The sequence below is a fragment of the Stegostoma tigrinum genome, chromosome 11 (genome assembly GCF_030684315.1).
Source record: "Stegostoma tigrinum isolate sSteTig4 chromosome 11, sSteTig4.hap1, whole genome shotgun sequence".
NCBI classification, from domain to species: Eukaryota; Metazoa; Chordata; class Chondrichthyes; order Orectolobiformes; family Stegostomatidae; genus Stegostoma; species Stegostoma tigrinum.
The window spans coordinates 4,981,917-4,998,120 of record NC_081364.1 but is presented as its reverse complement, the minus strand read 5'-3'; the positions used below and the strand labels follow the sequence as shown (position 1 = coordinate 4,998,120).

Sequence of the window (16,204 nt, the reverse complement as noted above, 5' to 3'; positions counted from 1 at the left end):
ACCTCAAGCTGGAGGAGAAACTAGTGACAATGATAAGAGGGGCAGTAAGCACAGGCCTGAAGGTCTATATCCCAATGCATGCAGTATACAACATAAGATAAATGAGCTTGTGGCACCAATAGAAATTGGCAGATATGATGTGGTGGGCATCATGGAGGCATGACTGTGTGGGGATCAGGACTGGGAGTTAAGTATCAAAAAGGCAGGCAGATGAGCAGAGAGGTTGGGGTTGCCTTGTTAGTAAGAAATGAAGTTAAATTAATAGCAAGAAACAAAATAGGGTCAGATGATGTAGAATCTGTGTAGGTAGCATTGAGGAACTGCAAACATGAAAAAATCATAATGGGAGATATGTACAAGCCTCCAAACAGTCGTCATGTTATGGGGCATAAGATCCACCAGGAGATAGAAAAGGGGTGTAAGAAAGGCAAGGTTACAGTGATCATGGGGGATTTCAATATGCAGGTGGACTGGGAAAATCAGGTTGGTAGTGGATCGCAAGAAAAGGAGCTTGTGGAATGTTTATGAGATGGCTTTTTGGAGCAGCTTGTGGTGGAGTCCACTAGGGAACAGGCAGTACTGGATTTGGTGATGTGCAATGAGGCAGACTTGATAAGGGAGCTTAAGGTGAAGGATTCTTTAGAAGGCAGTGACCATAACATGATAGAATTTACTCTGCAATTTGAGAAGGAGCAGGTGGAATCAGAGGTAATGGTATTACAGTTGAATCAAGACAACTACAGTGGCATGAGGGGGAGCTGAGCAGAAATGACTGGGAGAGGAGCCTAGCAGGAAAGACAATGGAACAGCAATGGCAGGAGTTTCTGGGAGTAATTTGGGAGACACAGCAAAAGTTCATCCAGATGGAGAAGAAGTATACTAAAAGGAGGATGAGGCAATCATGGCTGACAAAGGAAGTCAGAGACAGCATAAAAGCAAAAGAGAAAGCATAGAATGTGACAAAGGACAGCCGGAAACCAGAGGATTAGAAAGTCTACAAATCCAACAGATGACAATGAAAAAGGAAATAAGGAAGGAGAAGATTAAATATGAGGGTCAGGTAACCAGTAATATAAAAGAAGATTGAAGAAGTCCATTTAGGTATGTAAAGGTTAAAAGTGATGCAGACGTGGGCATTGAACTGCTGGAAAATGATGCTGAAGAAGTAGTAATGGGAAACAAAGAAATGGCTTAGGAATGGAATAAGTACTTTGCGTCAGTCTTCATGCTAGAAGACACGAGTAATATCCCAAAAGTTCAAGACAGTCGGCGGGGGTGTTTGGGCAGAGCATAGGTGAATATAGTAACCATCACCAAGGAGAAGGTGCTAGAAAAACTGAAAGGGTTGAAGGTGGATAAATGGACCAGATGGACTACACCCCAGAGTTCTGAAGGAGAGAACTGAAGAGATAGTGGAGATGTTAGTGTGATTTTTCAGGAATCGCTGGAGGCAGGAAGGTCCCAGAGGACCAAAAATCAGTAATATAACCTCCTTGTTTAAGAAGGGAGTAAGGCAAAAGATGGGAAATTATAGGTCGTGGGTAAGATTTTGGAGCCGGTTGTGAAGGATGAGATTTCTGAATCCTTGGAAGTGCATGGGGCAAAGTCAGCAATGGTTTCATTAAGGGGAGTCATTCCTGAAAAATCTGTTAGAACTCTTTGAGGAAGTAATGAGCAGGTTAGACAAAGGAGAGCCAATCAATGTTATCTACTTCCAGATGGCCTTTGACAAGGTGCCGCACAGGAAGCTGCTGAGTAAGATAAGGGCCCAAGGTGTTAGGGGCAAGGCATTAGCATGGATAGAAGATTGACAGGAAACAGAGAGTGGAGAGAAAAGTGTCTGTCCCAGGATGGAAGTCAGTGACTAGTGGTGCTCTGCAAGGATCAGTGTTGGGACCACAACTTTTCACTTCATATATTAATGATCTAGATGAAGGAACTGAGGATATTCTGGCTAAGTTTGCAGACGAGACAAAAATAGGTGGAGGGACAGGTAGTATTGAGGAGACAGGGAGGCTGTAGAAGGATTTGGACAGGTTAGGAGACTGGGCAAAGAAGTGGCAATTGGGATACAATGTGGGAAAGTGTGAGATCATGCACTTTGGTGGGAGAATTAGAGACATGAACTATTGTATAAATGGGAAGATAATCCAGAAATCTGAATTGCAAAGGGATTTGGGTGTTCTCATCCAGGATTATCTTAACGTAAACTTGCTGGTTGAGTTGATATGTAGGAAGGTAAGTATGATGTTGGCATTTATTTTAAGAGGACTACAATATAAAAGCAGGGATATACTTTGAGGCTTTATAAGGCTCTGGTCAGACCATGTTCAGAGTATTATGTACAACTTTGGGCCCCATACCTTAGGAAAGATGTACTGGTCCTGGAGCGGGTCCAGAAGAAGTTCACGAGAATGATCCCAGGAATGAAAGGCTTAACATATGAGGAATGTTTGAGGACTAAGGGTCTGTTCTCGCTGGAGGTTTGAAGGATGAGGGAGGAGTCTAATTGAAACATATAGAATACTGAATGGCCTGGAACGAGTGGATGTTGGCAAGATGTTTCCATTGGAAGGAGAGACTGGGACCTGAGGGCACAGCCTTAGAGTAAAGGCAAGACCTTTTAGAACGGAGATAAGGAGAAACTTCTTCAGCCAGAGAGTGGTGAATCTATGGAATTCACTGCCACAGAAGGCTGTGGAGGCCAGGTCATTGAATACATTTAAGACGGAGATAGATAGGTTCTTGATTATCAAGGGGTTCAAGGGTTACGTGGAGAAAGTGGGAGAATGGGGTTGAGAAATTTATCAGCTATGGTTGAATAGTGGAGCAGACTCAATGGGCTGAATGGCCTAACTTCTGTTACTGTATCTCACTGTCTTAAAACCATGACTATTCTGACTTGGAATTGTTTTGTTGTCCATCCACTGTCGAGTAGTCAAAATCCTGGCGCGCGCGCTCTCTCTCTCTCTCTCTCTCTCTCTCTCTCTCTCTCTCTCTCTCTCTCTCTCTCTCTCTCTCTCTCTCTCTGTCTCTCTCTCTCTCTATCCCCCACCCACCCCACCATCCTTCCCACATCAGCATTGTCGGTGTTCCTACAGTAAATGGACTGCAGCATTTGACGAGGGCAGTTCACCATCACCTTGTTAATAGGAATTAGCGATTGGCTCTAATTGCTGTCTAAGTCAGTGACTCTCATATACCATGAAAGAATATATTACTGAAAGTGTTGTATGTAGAATGTTTTTGAGTTAGATTTCAGCTGGGTTTGTAATCTTTGTCAGAAAGTTGGTAATTTGCCTAGATTTCTCTAATTCTGGATTCTTGCAAATCCCAAAAGTAAACCACTCCATCATTGACAACCATACCTTCCGCTGTCTAGGCTCTGATCTTTGGAATTCCTGCTTGAAATGTTCCCACCTGTTTACCTCTATATTCTCTTCAAGATGCTTCTGCACATCTAAAATAAAAGTGCTGATGCTGGAAATCAGAATCAAAAGCAGAAACTGATGGAAAAGCTCAGCGGGTCTGGCAGCATCTGTGGACACCCTTTTAGCTCTCATAAGTTCTGAAGAAGGATCACTGAACCTGAAACGTTACCTCCGATTTCTCTCCATGATATCGTCCTGCTGAGCTTTTCCAAGAATTTCTGATTTTGCTTCTAAAATGCTGCCAGACCTGCAGACATTTTCCAAGAATTTCTGTTTTTGCTTCTGAAAATCAACCTCATTGACCAAGCTTTCATTCATCTATCTTAATCTCTTTTATATGACTTAGTATCCAATTTCTTTTCATAGTTACTGCTGTGAAACAGCTTGGCACATGCTGTTTAAGGAAGCAACGTAAATGCAAATTGTTGTTAATGAATTTGTGCTCCAAATGTCACTTAAGTTTGGACACCATTGTGATCTCCTTGCAAATGTGTGCTTCATACATTGAACAAGTAATTATCTCCTCACAGTTAATTGTGGAGTATACCAGGGTGTAATTTTGAAATGACTGATTATCCCCTGTTCAAACTTCCCTTAAATTGAAAAGAAATATGACCACACAAGTGCTTCGCTCCATTGATTATCATTACTACATATGGAAAAGATTGAGCGCATTTACCCACCTACATTTAATCTGCAAATTGATTTTTGTTTTTTCTGAATGACTCAATGCTGTGACTCCAAAACACTGGCAGGTTGTGACCTGACCTTTCCTGTACTTAGAAAGTCAGTTAACAGGGGATAAATCCCTTAAGCCCTCACCAGGGTAACTAGCCCTCTGTGTGATTTTTAATTTGTGAATCCTTGAAATGCTTCATCCAGTTAGTATTTCACTGTATAAAATTGGATCCCTGACAGATCACTGTAAGTCCTCTGAAGTAAATATTGTATTCTAGTGCTCAGAAGGTGCTTCTAGTACTAAGGCACTCTGGATTCTGCATTATTGCAGGTTTTCATTAACAATGTTAGAGTGATTGCATTTTGATATTAAAATAGTCATTTGAAGATTCCATATTTTAATATACAGTAGGTATTAAAAAGGATCTTGAACATTTGTATTCCCACGTATATTCCAAAACTAATTCCTCAGCGAAAGGCTAAGTCATTATACTCACAAACGTATATACAAATAGTTTGATAATAATTATATGATGAACCTAAATATAATTTCTTGTCTAAATCTTCCTTCTATTTCTTGCTGTTGCTTTCTGCGTTTATTATTTTTCTTTCATCCATTCTTCCCTCTTCTTTCTTCTTCATTTCCTTTCCTTCTTGTCTCCCTCCCTTTCTTTTGGTCAGCTGTTTCTTCCATTGCTTGTTTTGACCCTTCTTTCCTCCCTCTTTGTTTCTGTCTTTGTTGTTTATTTATGCTGTTCGCTTTCCGCCTGTCTCACCTCCTCCTGTTCCCCCTCTTGTCTGCCTCCCTGCTTTCCTTTTTATCGCTTCCTCCTTTATCTGTCATTTGTGCCATTCCTCTGTCCTCTTTTTCCTTGTCTATTTTCCTCACATCATTCCCTGTTGCTCTTTTGTTGTGCCTATATTTTCTCATAATCCTAATAACCTGCAGAAACTGACGTATTTCTAACATCTGTATTTCCTGTTTAATGTTGTAAATTATTATTGTACCCTGCTTACTTTTTGTTCAAGGAAGTAGGGAAGCTATTTTAGTTTTTTTGGTGTTCCCATTCATAACTTTCACAGACCTCAGAACTTTATTGTACAGATTTCCATAAAATGTAACTCAGTTACTTGGGATTTTCACTTCGTCATAATTTGCAAGTAATGCAGTGATCTATTTTAGACAGCAGCAAGTATTTGAGTGATTATAATGAAAGCAATACCTGACAACCTCGTTACATGTGCAGACTAACATGCCTGTCTGTGCTATAACAGTAGGTTAATCATTCTTGTTCAATACTTGTTGAAAAATAATTTCCATGTGAGATTCCAATGCCTCAGAAATGATGTCAGGTCACAACCTGCGCCCATGTTTCTATCTGGGTAAAATTAAAACAGGAGAATGTATATACTTTTGAATAGTGTCAAGATCCTTTTAGTCTGCAAAGAGCCAGGAATCTCTGTATTGTTCCCTTGACTGTTAGAGTTAGGTGAGCAGTGGTGAATTCGCTCCCCTATTTTTAAGACACAATCAGTTTGCTCACACCAAATATTTTAAATGTTTTTTAGGATATAGCTGTATCTTGCTTCGGCTAGAACATAGTACCAGTTAAAATTAAGGAGCTAGGTACAAGGTTTTCTTGATTGAAAGCAAGGGGCATTTTATTACTTATGAAAAGAAAATAAAATGTGACATCAAACATGCACTAATACCTGTAGAAAGATTTTTAAAAAAGCACGTTTAGTGCATTAGGAAAGTAAAGAATATATAATTTGAAAAGTTCTTCAAATCCTTGAATTGTTATAGTTGAATCAAGACCATAGCTGTTTAGTTTCAGAGATAATGGGAACTGCAGATGCTGGAGATTCCAAGATAATAAAATGTGAGGCTGGACGAACACAGCAGGCCAAGCAGCATCTCAGGATATATTACGTTTCGGGCCTAGACCCTTCATCAGAGAGGGGGATGGGGGGAGGGAACTGGAATAAATAGGGAGAGAGGGGGAGGCGGACCGAAGATGGAGAGTAAAGAAGATAGGTGGAGAGAGTGTAGGTGGGGAGGTAGGGAGGGGATAGGTCAGTCCAGGGAAGACGGACAGGTCAAGGAGGTGGGATGAGGTTAGTAGGTAGCGGGGGGTGCGGCTTGGGGTGGGAGGAAGGGATGGGTGAGAGGAAGAACCGGTTAGGGAGGCAGAGACAGGTTGGACTGGTTTTGGGATGCAGTGGGTGGGGGGGAAGAGCTGGGCTGGTTGTGTGGTGCAGTGGGGGGAGGGGACGAACTGGGCTGGTTGAGGGATGCAGTAGGGGAAGGGGAGATTTTGAAACTGGTGAAGTCCACATTGATACCATATGGCTGCAGGGTTCCCAGGCGGAATATGAGTTGCTGTTCCTGCAACCTTCGGGTGGCATCATTGTGGCAGTGCAGGAGGCCCATGATGGACATGTCATCAAGAGAATGGGAGGGGGAGTGGAAATGGTTTGCGACTGGGAGGTGCAGTTGTTTTTTGCGAACTGAGCGGAGGTGTTCTGCAAAGCGGTCCCCAAGCCTCCGCTTGGTTTCTCCAATGTAGAGGAAGCCGCACCGGGTACAGTGGATGCAGTATACCACATTGGCAGATGTGCAGGTGAACCTCTGCTTGATGTGGAATGTCATCTTAGGGCCTGGGATGGGGGTGAGGGAGGAGGTGTGGGGACAAGTGTAGCATTTCCTGCGGTTGCAGGGGAAGGTGCCGGGTGTGGTGGGGTTGGAGGGCAGTGTGGAGCGAACAAGGGAGTCACGGAGAGAGTGGTCTCTCCGGAAAGCAGACAGGGGAGGGGATGGAAAAATGTCTTGGGTGGTGGGGTCGGATTGTAAATGGCGGAAGTGTCGGAGGATAATGCGTTGTGCTCCCCCCATCCCCCTCTCTGATGAAGGGTCTAGGCCCGAAACGTAATATATCCTGAGATGCTGCTTGGCCTGCTGTGTTCGTCCAGCCTCACATTTTATTATCTTGGAATCTCCAGCATCTGCAGTTCCCATTATCTCTGAAACTAAACAGCTATGGTCTTGATTCAACTATAACAATTCAAGGATTTGAAGCTTTTGTGCTCCTGAGATGCTGCTTGGCCTGCTGTGTTCGTCCAGCCTCACATTTTATTATCATAGCTGTTTAGTTGATGTCTTGAGTCTTATATGCTGTGGTGGAGAATTTTAAATAATCCTTGAGTTCTCAATTAGTGAATATTTCTCCAGTTTGTCTTATTGTGGGTGCTAATTTTTGAGATGTTGAGAAGAAAACTGGGAGAGTGCGAGAACCTACAGGTTCTTTACAAATCCATCTTGTTTTTTTTTACCATTCTACCCAAAAGATGTATCTCAAATACAACTCCTTTGTGAATTCCCATGCTTTTCACGCTGGGTCATCTGCAGGCGAATTTCATCTTTATATGTGAAGCCTGTAGAAAATATGTAAATCTAAAATGGGGGAAAAGTGGATCTTTATACCTGACTGAGTTTCAGTGCGTTTCAGTAAAATGTTAATGTGTGCTAAGACTGTCTTTGTTTATCTGGTATTATTGGTTTCATCAGTCTGACTCAAACTGATTTGGTGACTATTATAGCCAGCTGAAGTTAGTGTTTTCTTCTTTCTGAAAAAAAACTAACCCTTCTTAGGTCCCAGGCATAAAAATCAGATGTTGGATGTTAAATTTAAAGTTTGGTATCCATGTTTTACAATCAGTGCAACACTCAGAAGAATGTAAGCATCCATTCATTGCTTCACCAATGTATGCCATATCCAATCTAAATTGACATTCAGAGTACGTGAGCATTACTGTCTATGCCAGCATTTATAGCCCATCCATAATTACCCCAGAGAATATAGTGATGAGCTGCTTTCTTGTGTAGCTCTGGTCTGATATGTTTTATTTTATCCATTTGTGGAATATGGGCATCTATTGCCCATCCCTAGTTGCTCTTGAGAAAGTAGCGGTGATTTGCCTTTTTGAACCACTACAGTCCAAGAGCTGTTGCTTGACTTAAAAAACTATTATGGAGGGAATTCATAATTTTGATCCAGCGACAACGATATGTTTCCAGCTCAGGATGGTGAGTGGCTTGGAGGGGAACTTGCAGGGGGTGGTATTCCCATGTATCTGCTGCCCTTTTTGATAGAAGTGGTCGTGGGTTTGGGAGGTGCTACCTAAGGATCTTTGATGAATTTCTGCATTGTACCTCGTAGGTAGTATACACTGCTGATACTGAGCACTGGTGGTGGAGTGATTGGATGTTTGTGGATGTGGTGCCAGTCATGTGGGCTGCATTGCACTGGATGGTGTCAAGTTTCTTGAGTGTTGTTGGAGCTGCACCCATCCAGGCAATTGGGGAGTATTCCATCACATTCCTGACCTGTGCCTTGTAGATGGTGGACAGGCTTTGGGGAGTCAGGAGGTGAGTTACTCATTACAGTATTCCTAGCCTCTGAGCTGAACAGAGACTGCTTCAGTATCTGAGGAGTCGTGAATGCTGCTGAACATTGTGCAGTCATCGGTGAACATCCCCACTTCTGAGTTTATGATGGAGGGAAGGGTTTAAGTATATCCATGGTGCTGTTGGAACATGAGTTCCACGATTTCGACCCAGAGACAGTGAAGGAAGGTGCTGTAGTTCCAAGTGAGGAATGATGTGTGTTGGAGGTGTAACTTGGTGAGGAACTTGCAGGATGTTGTGTTCTTTTGCGTCCTGACCTTGTCCTTAAATGAGTCTTGGTTATTTATTGCTGCACATCTTGTAGCTGGTACACACTGTTTTCAATGTACAATAGTTGTGAAGGAAGTCAATGTTGAAGGTGGGGTGACACTTGAATTCCTGACAAGTTCCTAATAGTTCAGTGATTCTCACAACACCCTTTGTGAATAGAAGTATTATTCAGCATTCTGTGTAGCTCCCCTTGTAACTCAGTTGGAATACAACTGTTTCGCTGATCTGTGCTGATTTGAATAATTACTTTGTCAGTCAATGTTGAGATAGCAGTAATAACAGAGTAACAGATGGCGTTTCAACTTTGACCTCGTTGCCCCGAGCCAAAATGGTGGGGATGAACGGTCTACTCAGTTAAACGAGTAGTATTCAACTGGAATTGTAAACACTTTCTCGCTACACAGTGATTGCCAGGTCTGTTGCATGTTTCCGGCTCTACTTTTATTTAACTCAAGGTGGAAGTGGAATGTTGAGCATTTGTGGCCCTATTAGCCCTCAATACCTTGGCTCGTACACAGATTTTGAGGAAGTAGTGGAGGATTATGGATGCTGGCAAATCTATATTCCAGCCTTCTGGAGAAGAAGAGCAAAACTGGACATGGAACATTGATAATGGGAACTGCAGATGCTGGAGAATCCAAGATAATAAAGTGTGAAGCTGGATGAACACAGCAGGCCAAGCAGCATCTCAGGAGCACAAAAGCTGACGTTTCGGGCCTAGACCCTTCATCAGAGAGGGGGATGGGGGGAGGGAACTGGAATAAATAGGGAGAGAGGGGGAGGCGGACCGAAGATGGAGAGTAAAGAAGATAGGTGGAGAGGGTGTAGGTGGGGAGGTAGGGAGGGGATAGGTCAGTCCAGGGAAGACGGACAGGTCGAGGAGGTGGGATGAGGTTAGTAGGTAGCTGGGGGTGCGGCTTGGGGTGGGAGGAAGGGATGGGTGAGAGGAAGAACCGGTTAGGGAGGCAGAGACAGGTTGGACTGGTTTTGGGATGCAGTGGGTTGGGGGGAAGAGCTGGGCTGGTTGTGTGGTGCAGTGGGGGGAGGGGATGAACTGGGCTGGTTTAGGGATGCAGTGGGGGAAGGGGAGATTTTGAAGCTGGTCAAGTCCACATTGATACCATATGGCTGCAGGGTTCCCAGGCGGAATATGAGTTGCTGTTCCTGCAACCTTCGGGTGGCATCATTGTGACAGTGCAGGAGGCCCATGATGGACATGTCATCAAGAGAATGGGAGGGGGAGTGGAAATGGTTTGCGACTGGGAGGTGCAGTTGTTTGTTGCGAACTGAGCGGAGGTGTTCTGCAAAGCGGTCCCCAAGCCTCCGCTTGGTTTCCCCAATGTAGAGAAAGCCGCACCGGGTACAGTGGATGCAGTATACCACATTGGCAGATGTGCAGGTGAACCTCTGCTTAATGTGGAATGTCATCTTGGGGCCTGGGATGGGGGTGAGGGAGGAGGTGTGGGGACAAGTGTAGCATTTCCTGCGGTTGCAGGGCAAGGTGCCGGGTGTGGTGGGGTTGGAGGGCAGTGTGGAGCGAACAAGGGAGTCACGGAGAGAGTGGTCTCTCCGGAAAGCAGACAGGGGTGGGGATGGAAAAATGTCTTGGGTGGTGGGGTCGGATTGTAAATGGCGGAAGTGTCGGAGGATAATGCGTTGTATCCGGAGGTTGGTAGGGTGGTGTGTGAGAACGAGGGGGATCCTCTTGGGGCGGTTGTGGCGGGGGCGGGGTGTGAGGGATGTGTCGCGGGAAATGCGGGAGACGCGGTCAAGGGCGTTCTCAATCACCGTGGGGGGGAAGTTGCGGTCCTTAAAGAACTTGGACATCTGGGATGTGCGGGAGTGGAATGTCTTATCGTGGGAGCAGATGCGGCGGAGGCGGAGGAATTGGGAATAGGGGATGGAATTTTTGCAGGAGGGTGGGTGGGAGGAGGTGTATTCTAGGTAGCTGTGGGAGTCGGTGGGCTTGAAATGGACATCAGTTACAAGCTGGTTGCCTGAGATGGAGACTGAGAGGTCCAGGAAGGTGAGGGATGTGCTGGAGATGGCCCAGGTGAACTGAAGGTTGGGGTGGAAGGTGTTGGTGAAGTGGATGAACTGTTCGAGCTCCTCTGGGGAGCAAGAGGCGGCGCCGATACAGTCATCAATGTACCGGAGGAAGAGGTGGGGTTTGGGGCCTGTGTAGGTGCGGAAGATGGACTGTTCCACGTAACCTACAAAGAGGCAGGCATAGCTGGGGCCCATGCGGGTGCCCATGGCCACCCCCTTAGTCTGTAGGAAGTGGGAGGAGTCAAAAGAGAAGTTGTTGAGTGTGAGGACGAGTTCCGCTAGGCGGATGAGAGTGTCGGTGGAGGGGGCCTGGTCGGGCCTGCGGGACAGGAAGAAGCGGAGGGCCTTGAGGCCATCTCCATGCGGAATGCAGGTGTACAGGGACTGGACGTCCATGGTGAATATGAGGTGTTGGGGGCCAGGGAATTGGAAGTCCTGGAGGAGGTGGAGGGCGTGGGTGGTGTCACGGACATAGGTGGGGAGTTCCTGGACCAAAGGGGAGAAAATGGAGTCCAGATAGGTGGAGATGAGTTCGGTGGGGCAGGAGCAGGCTGAGACGATGGGTCGACCAGGGCAGGCAGGTTTGTGGATTTTGGGAAGGAGATAGAAACGGGCCGTGCGGGGTTGGGGAACAATGAGGTTGGAGGCTGTGGGTGGGAGGTCCCCTGAGGTGATGAGGTCATGAATGGTGTTGGAGATGATGGTTTGGTGCTCGGGTGTGGGGTCATGATCGAGGAGGCGGTAGGAGGTGGTGTCGGAGAGTTGGCGTCTGGCCTCGGCGATGTAGAGGTCAGTACGCCATACTACCACTGCGCCACCCTTGTCTGCGGGTTTGATGGTGAGGTTGGGGTTGGAGCGGAGGGAGCGGAGGGCTGCCCGTTCTGCGGGGGAGAGGTTGGAGTGGGTGAGAGGGGTGGAGAGGTTGAGGCGGTTAATGTCTCGACGGCAGTTGGAGATGAAGAGGTCGAGGCAGGCTAGGAGCCCTGGGGGTGGTGCCCAGGAGGAGGACTTGTGTTGGAAGCGGGTGAAGGGGTCAGTGGAAGGAGGGTTAGGTTCCCGGTTGAAGAAGTAGGCATGCAGGCGAAGACGGCGGAAAAACTGCTCTATGTCCGACCGTGACTGGTATTCGTTGATGTGTGGTTGTAGGGGGACAAAGGTGAGCCCCTTGCTCAGGACTGACCGTTCGTCCTCAGTCAGTGGGAGGTCTGGGGGGATGGTGAAGATTCGGCAGGGCTCAGGGTGGCAACCCCAACCTCACCATCAAACCCGCAGATCCAACCCCAACCTCACCATCAAACCCGCAGACAAGGGTGGCGCAGTGGTAGTATGGCGTACTGACCTCTACATCGCCGAGGCCAGACGCCAACTCTCCGACACCACCTCCTACCGCCTCCTCGATCATGACCCCACACCCGAGCACCAAACCATCATCTCCAACACCATTCATGACCTCATCACCTCAGGGGACCTCCCACCCACAGCCTCCAACCTCATTGTTCCCCAACCCCGCACGGCCCGTTTCTATCTCCTTCCCAAAATCCACAAACCTGCCTGCCCTGGTCGACCCATCGTCTCAGCCTGCTCCTGCCCCACCGAACTCATCTCCACCTATCTGGACTCCATTTTCTCCCCTTTGGTCCAGGAACTCCCCACCTATGTCCGTGACACCACCCACGCCCTCCACCTCCTCCAGGACTTCCAATTCCCTGGCCCCCAACACCTCATATTCACCATGGACGTCCAGTCCCTGTACACCTGCATTCCGCATGGAGATGGCCTCAAGGCCCTCCGCTTCTTCCTGTCCCGCAGGCCCGACCAGGCCCCCTCCACCGACACTCTCATCCGCCTAGCGGAACTCGTCCTCACACTCAACAACTTCTCTTTTGACTCCTCCCACTTCCTACAGACTAAGGGGGTGGCCATGGGCACCCGCATGGGCCCCAGCTATGCCTGCCTCTTTGTAGGTTACGTGGAACAGTCCATCTTCCGCACCTACACAGGCCCCAAACCCCACCTCTTCCTCCGGTACATTGATGACTGTATCGGCGCCGCCTCTTGCTCCCCAGAGGAGCTCGAACAGTTCATCCACTTCACCAACACCTTCCACCCCAACCTTCAGTTCACCTGGGCCATCTCCAGCACATCCCTCACCTTCCTGGACCTCTCAGTCTCCATCTCAGGCAACCAGCTTGTAACTGATGTCCATTTCAAGCCCACCGACTCCCACAGCTACCTAGAATACACCTCCTCCCACCCACCCTCCTGCAAAAATTCCATCCCCTATTCCCAATTCCTCCGCCTCCGCCGCATCTGCTCCCACGATAAGACATTCCACTCCCGCACATCCCAGATGTCCAAGTTCTTTAAGGACCGCAACTTCCCCCCCACGGTGATTGAGAACGCCCTTGACCGCGTCTCCCGCATTTCCCGCGACACATCCCTCACACCCCGCCCCCGCCACAACCGCCCCAAGAGGATCCCCCTCGTTCTCACACACCACCCTACCAACCTCCGGATACAACGCATTATCCTCCGACACTTCCGCCATTTACAATCCGACCCCACCACCCAAGACATTTTTCCATCCCCACCCCTGTCTGCTTTCCGGAGAGACCACTCTCTCCGTGACTCCCTTGTTCGCTCCACACTGCCCTCCAACCCCACCACACCCGGCACCTTGCCCTGCAACCGCAGGAAATGCTACACTTGTCCCCACACCTCCTCCCTCACCCCCATCCCAGGCCCCAAGATGACATTCCACATTAAGCAGAGGTTCACCTGCACATCTGCCAATGTGGTATACTGCATCCACTGTACCCGGTGCGGCTTTCTCTACATTGGGGAAACCAAGCGGAGGCTTGGGGACCGCTTTGCAGAACACCTCCGCTCAGTTCGCAACAAACAACTGCACCTCCCAGTCGCAAACCATTTCCACTCCCCCTCCCATTCTCTTGATGACATGTCCATCATGGGCCTCCTGCACTGCCACAATGATGCCACCCGAAGGTTGCAGGAACAGCAACTCATATTCCGCCTGGGAACCCTGCAGCCATATGGTATCAATGTGGACTTCACCAGTTTCAAAATCTCCCCTTCCCCCACTGCATCCCTAAACCAGCCCAGTTCATCCCCTCCCCCCACTGCACCACACAACCAGCCCAGCTCTTCCCCCCCACCCACTGCATCCCAAAACCAGTCCAACCTGTCTCTGCCTCCCTAACCGGTTCTTCCTCTCACCCATCCCTTCCTCCCACCCCAAGCCGCACCCCCAGCTACCTACTAACCTCATCCCACCTCCTCGACCTGTCCGTCTTCCCTGGACTGACCTATCCCCTCCCTACCTCCCCACCTACACCCTCTCCACCTATCTTCTTTACTCTCCATCTTCGGTCCGCCTCCCCCTCTCTCCCTATTTATTCCAGTTCCCTCCCCCCATCCCCCTCTCTGATGAAGGGTCTAGGCCCGAAACGTCAGCTTTTGTGCTCCTGAGATGCTGCTTGGCCTGCTGTGTTCATCCAGCTTCACACTTTATTATCATGGAACATTGATATGTCCTTCTTGCTCACATGCTCTTAATTTTTGTTTTTCTTTAGTTTTCCACTTGGACTGCAGCTGTTCAAGAAGGCAGCTCACCACCAACTTCTAAAGGGCAACTAAGGGTGACAACCACATTCCATGAATGGATGATATAAAGCAAAACCTTTTTACAATTTTTGTTTTTGCATTGCTGATTTTTAAATCAGTTCTTCATCTCATGGAATCTTTTGCAATAAATTCAGAGACTTCTGCCTCTGTCTGGCTCTTGCTACCATGTGTTTACGAATATAGATCTCCTGTCCTGCCATATCCTGTATTATAATAAGTCAGGCAGGCGAGATGTGGCATTTGATTTCAAAGCCTGGAGTAATAACATGCAAGTTCTAAAAATGGTCATCTTTTTATTAGAAGCCAAGGATCCAGCGTTTGTACAATATTAATCATAGTCGAGCAAGTAAATGGCTTTTGTGTTTTAGCGTACAGAGGATAAGCATGCATAATTTATATGCCCCAATGGCCTAAGGGTTTTGTGATAATATTTCCTTCAGGAATTTAACTTCACTGAGTTTCTGCCTTTTTTTTCAATCTTCTTTTGCTCATTTTTTTTCTTGGTTTTTGTCTTTGTAGGTCAGTCGGAAGGTCAAAACCATGCAAATGTTCCGTCAGCCAGTGTGCACTGCCATCCAAGGTGACCGAGTAGGGATCTGTGTCACTCAGTTTGACCCTAAACAGCTTGAGCGAGGCGTGGTCTGTGCCCCAGAGTCTCTGTGTACCTTGTACGCTGCCATAATCTCTGTGAAGAAAATACTTTATTACAAAGGATCGGTCCACACCAAAGCAAAGTTCCATATTACGGTTGGCCACGAAACGGTCATGGGAAGGGTGACATTCTTCAGTCCTGCCATTGAGGATTTTGACAGGGAGCCTGTGATGGATTGTTTTCTCTTTGACAGAGAATACCTCTATCAGGAAGAATACCTCTCACAGGCCAAGGATGTTGGTGTTGATAAAAGCCAAGCAGATGGAAGCAAAGTACCCAGGCAGCAGTGGGCCCTGTTGGAGTTTGAGAAACCAGTGACATGCCCCAAGCTGTGCCTGGTTATAGGATCCAAGCTCGACACTGACATTCATTCCAATACCTGTCGGCTTGCTTTTCATGGAGTCTTGCTGGAAGGTTTTGAGGAAAAAAACTATGCGGAAGTCTCTCTGCCTAAGCTGAAGGTCTTCAAGCTGAAACTCAAAGAGGGACAAGTGGAAAGGGTGAGCAAATCTGATATGCTTGTTACTGGGCACCTCCTTTTGATGTCTGCCTTGAGTTTGATGTTGGAATGGCTGAAAAGAAGTGTTGCAATGAGATAGTGTTGTTGAACAAAGAGACCTAGATGTTCAGGTACATAATTCTTTGAAAGTTGTATCACAGGTAGTCAGGGTTGTTAAGAAGGCCTTTTTCACACTTGTCTTCATTGCTCAGACCATTGAGTGTCAGATTTGGGGCATCATTTTGCAGTTGTACAGGACATCAGTGAAGCTACTTCTGGAGTACTATGTACAGGTGTGGTTGCTCTGCTATGGGAAGGATATTATTAAATTGGACAGGGTTCAGAAAAAGGTGTCAAATGTTACTGGGACACAAGGATCTGAGTTATAAGGATAGGTTGGAAGTTTTTTCAGTGGAGTGTAGGAGATTTATGAGTGACTGCCAGCGGAAGTGCTAGATGCAGGTTATAGTTAAAAGACATTTGGACAGGTACATGAATAGGTAAGGTTTAAG

At 47.1% G+C, this 16,204-nt stretch overlaps 1 protein-coding gene across 1 annotated transcript in view; it reads left to right on the top strand.

Moving 5' to 3' along the window:
• The window catches only part of eefsec (eukaryotic elongation factor, selenocysteine-tRNA-specific), a 406,572-nt gene that overhangs the window by 188,924 nt on the left and 201,444 nt on the right, over window positions 1-16,204 (top strand). The window contains exon 5 of the mRNA XM_048548098.2: window positions 15,061-15,693. Within this exon, the coding sequence (XP_048404055.1) occupies window positions 15,061-15,693 (633 nt within the window). The remainder of the gene's footprint in view (window positions 1-15,060; window positions 15,694-16,204) is intronic.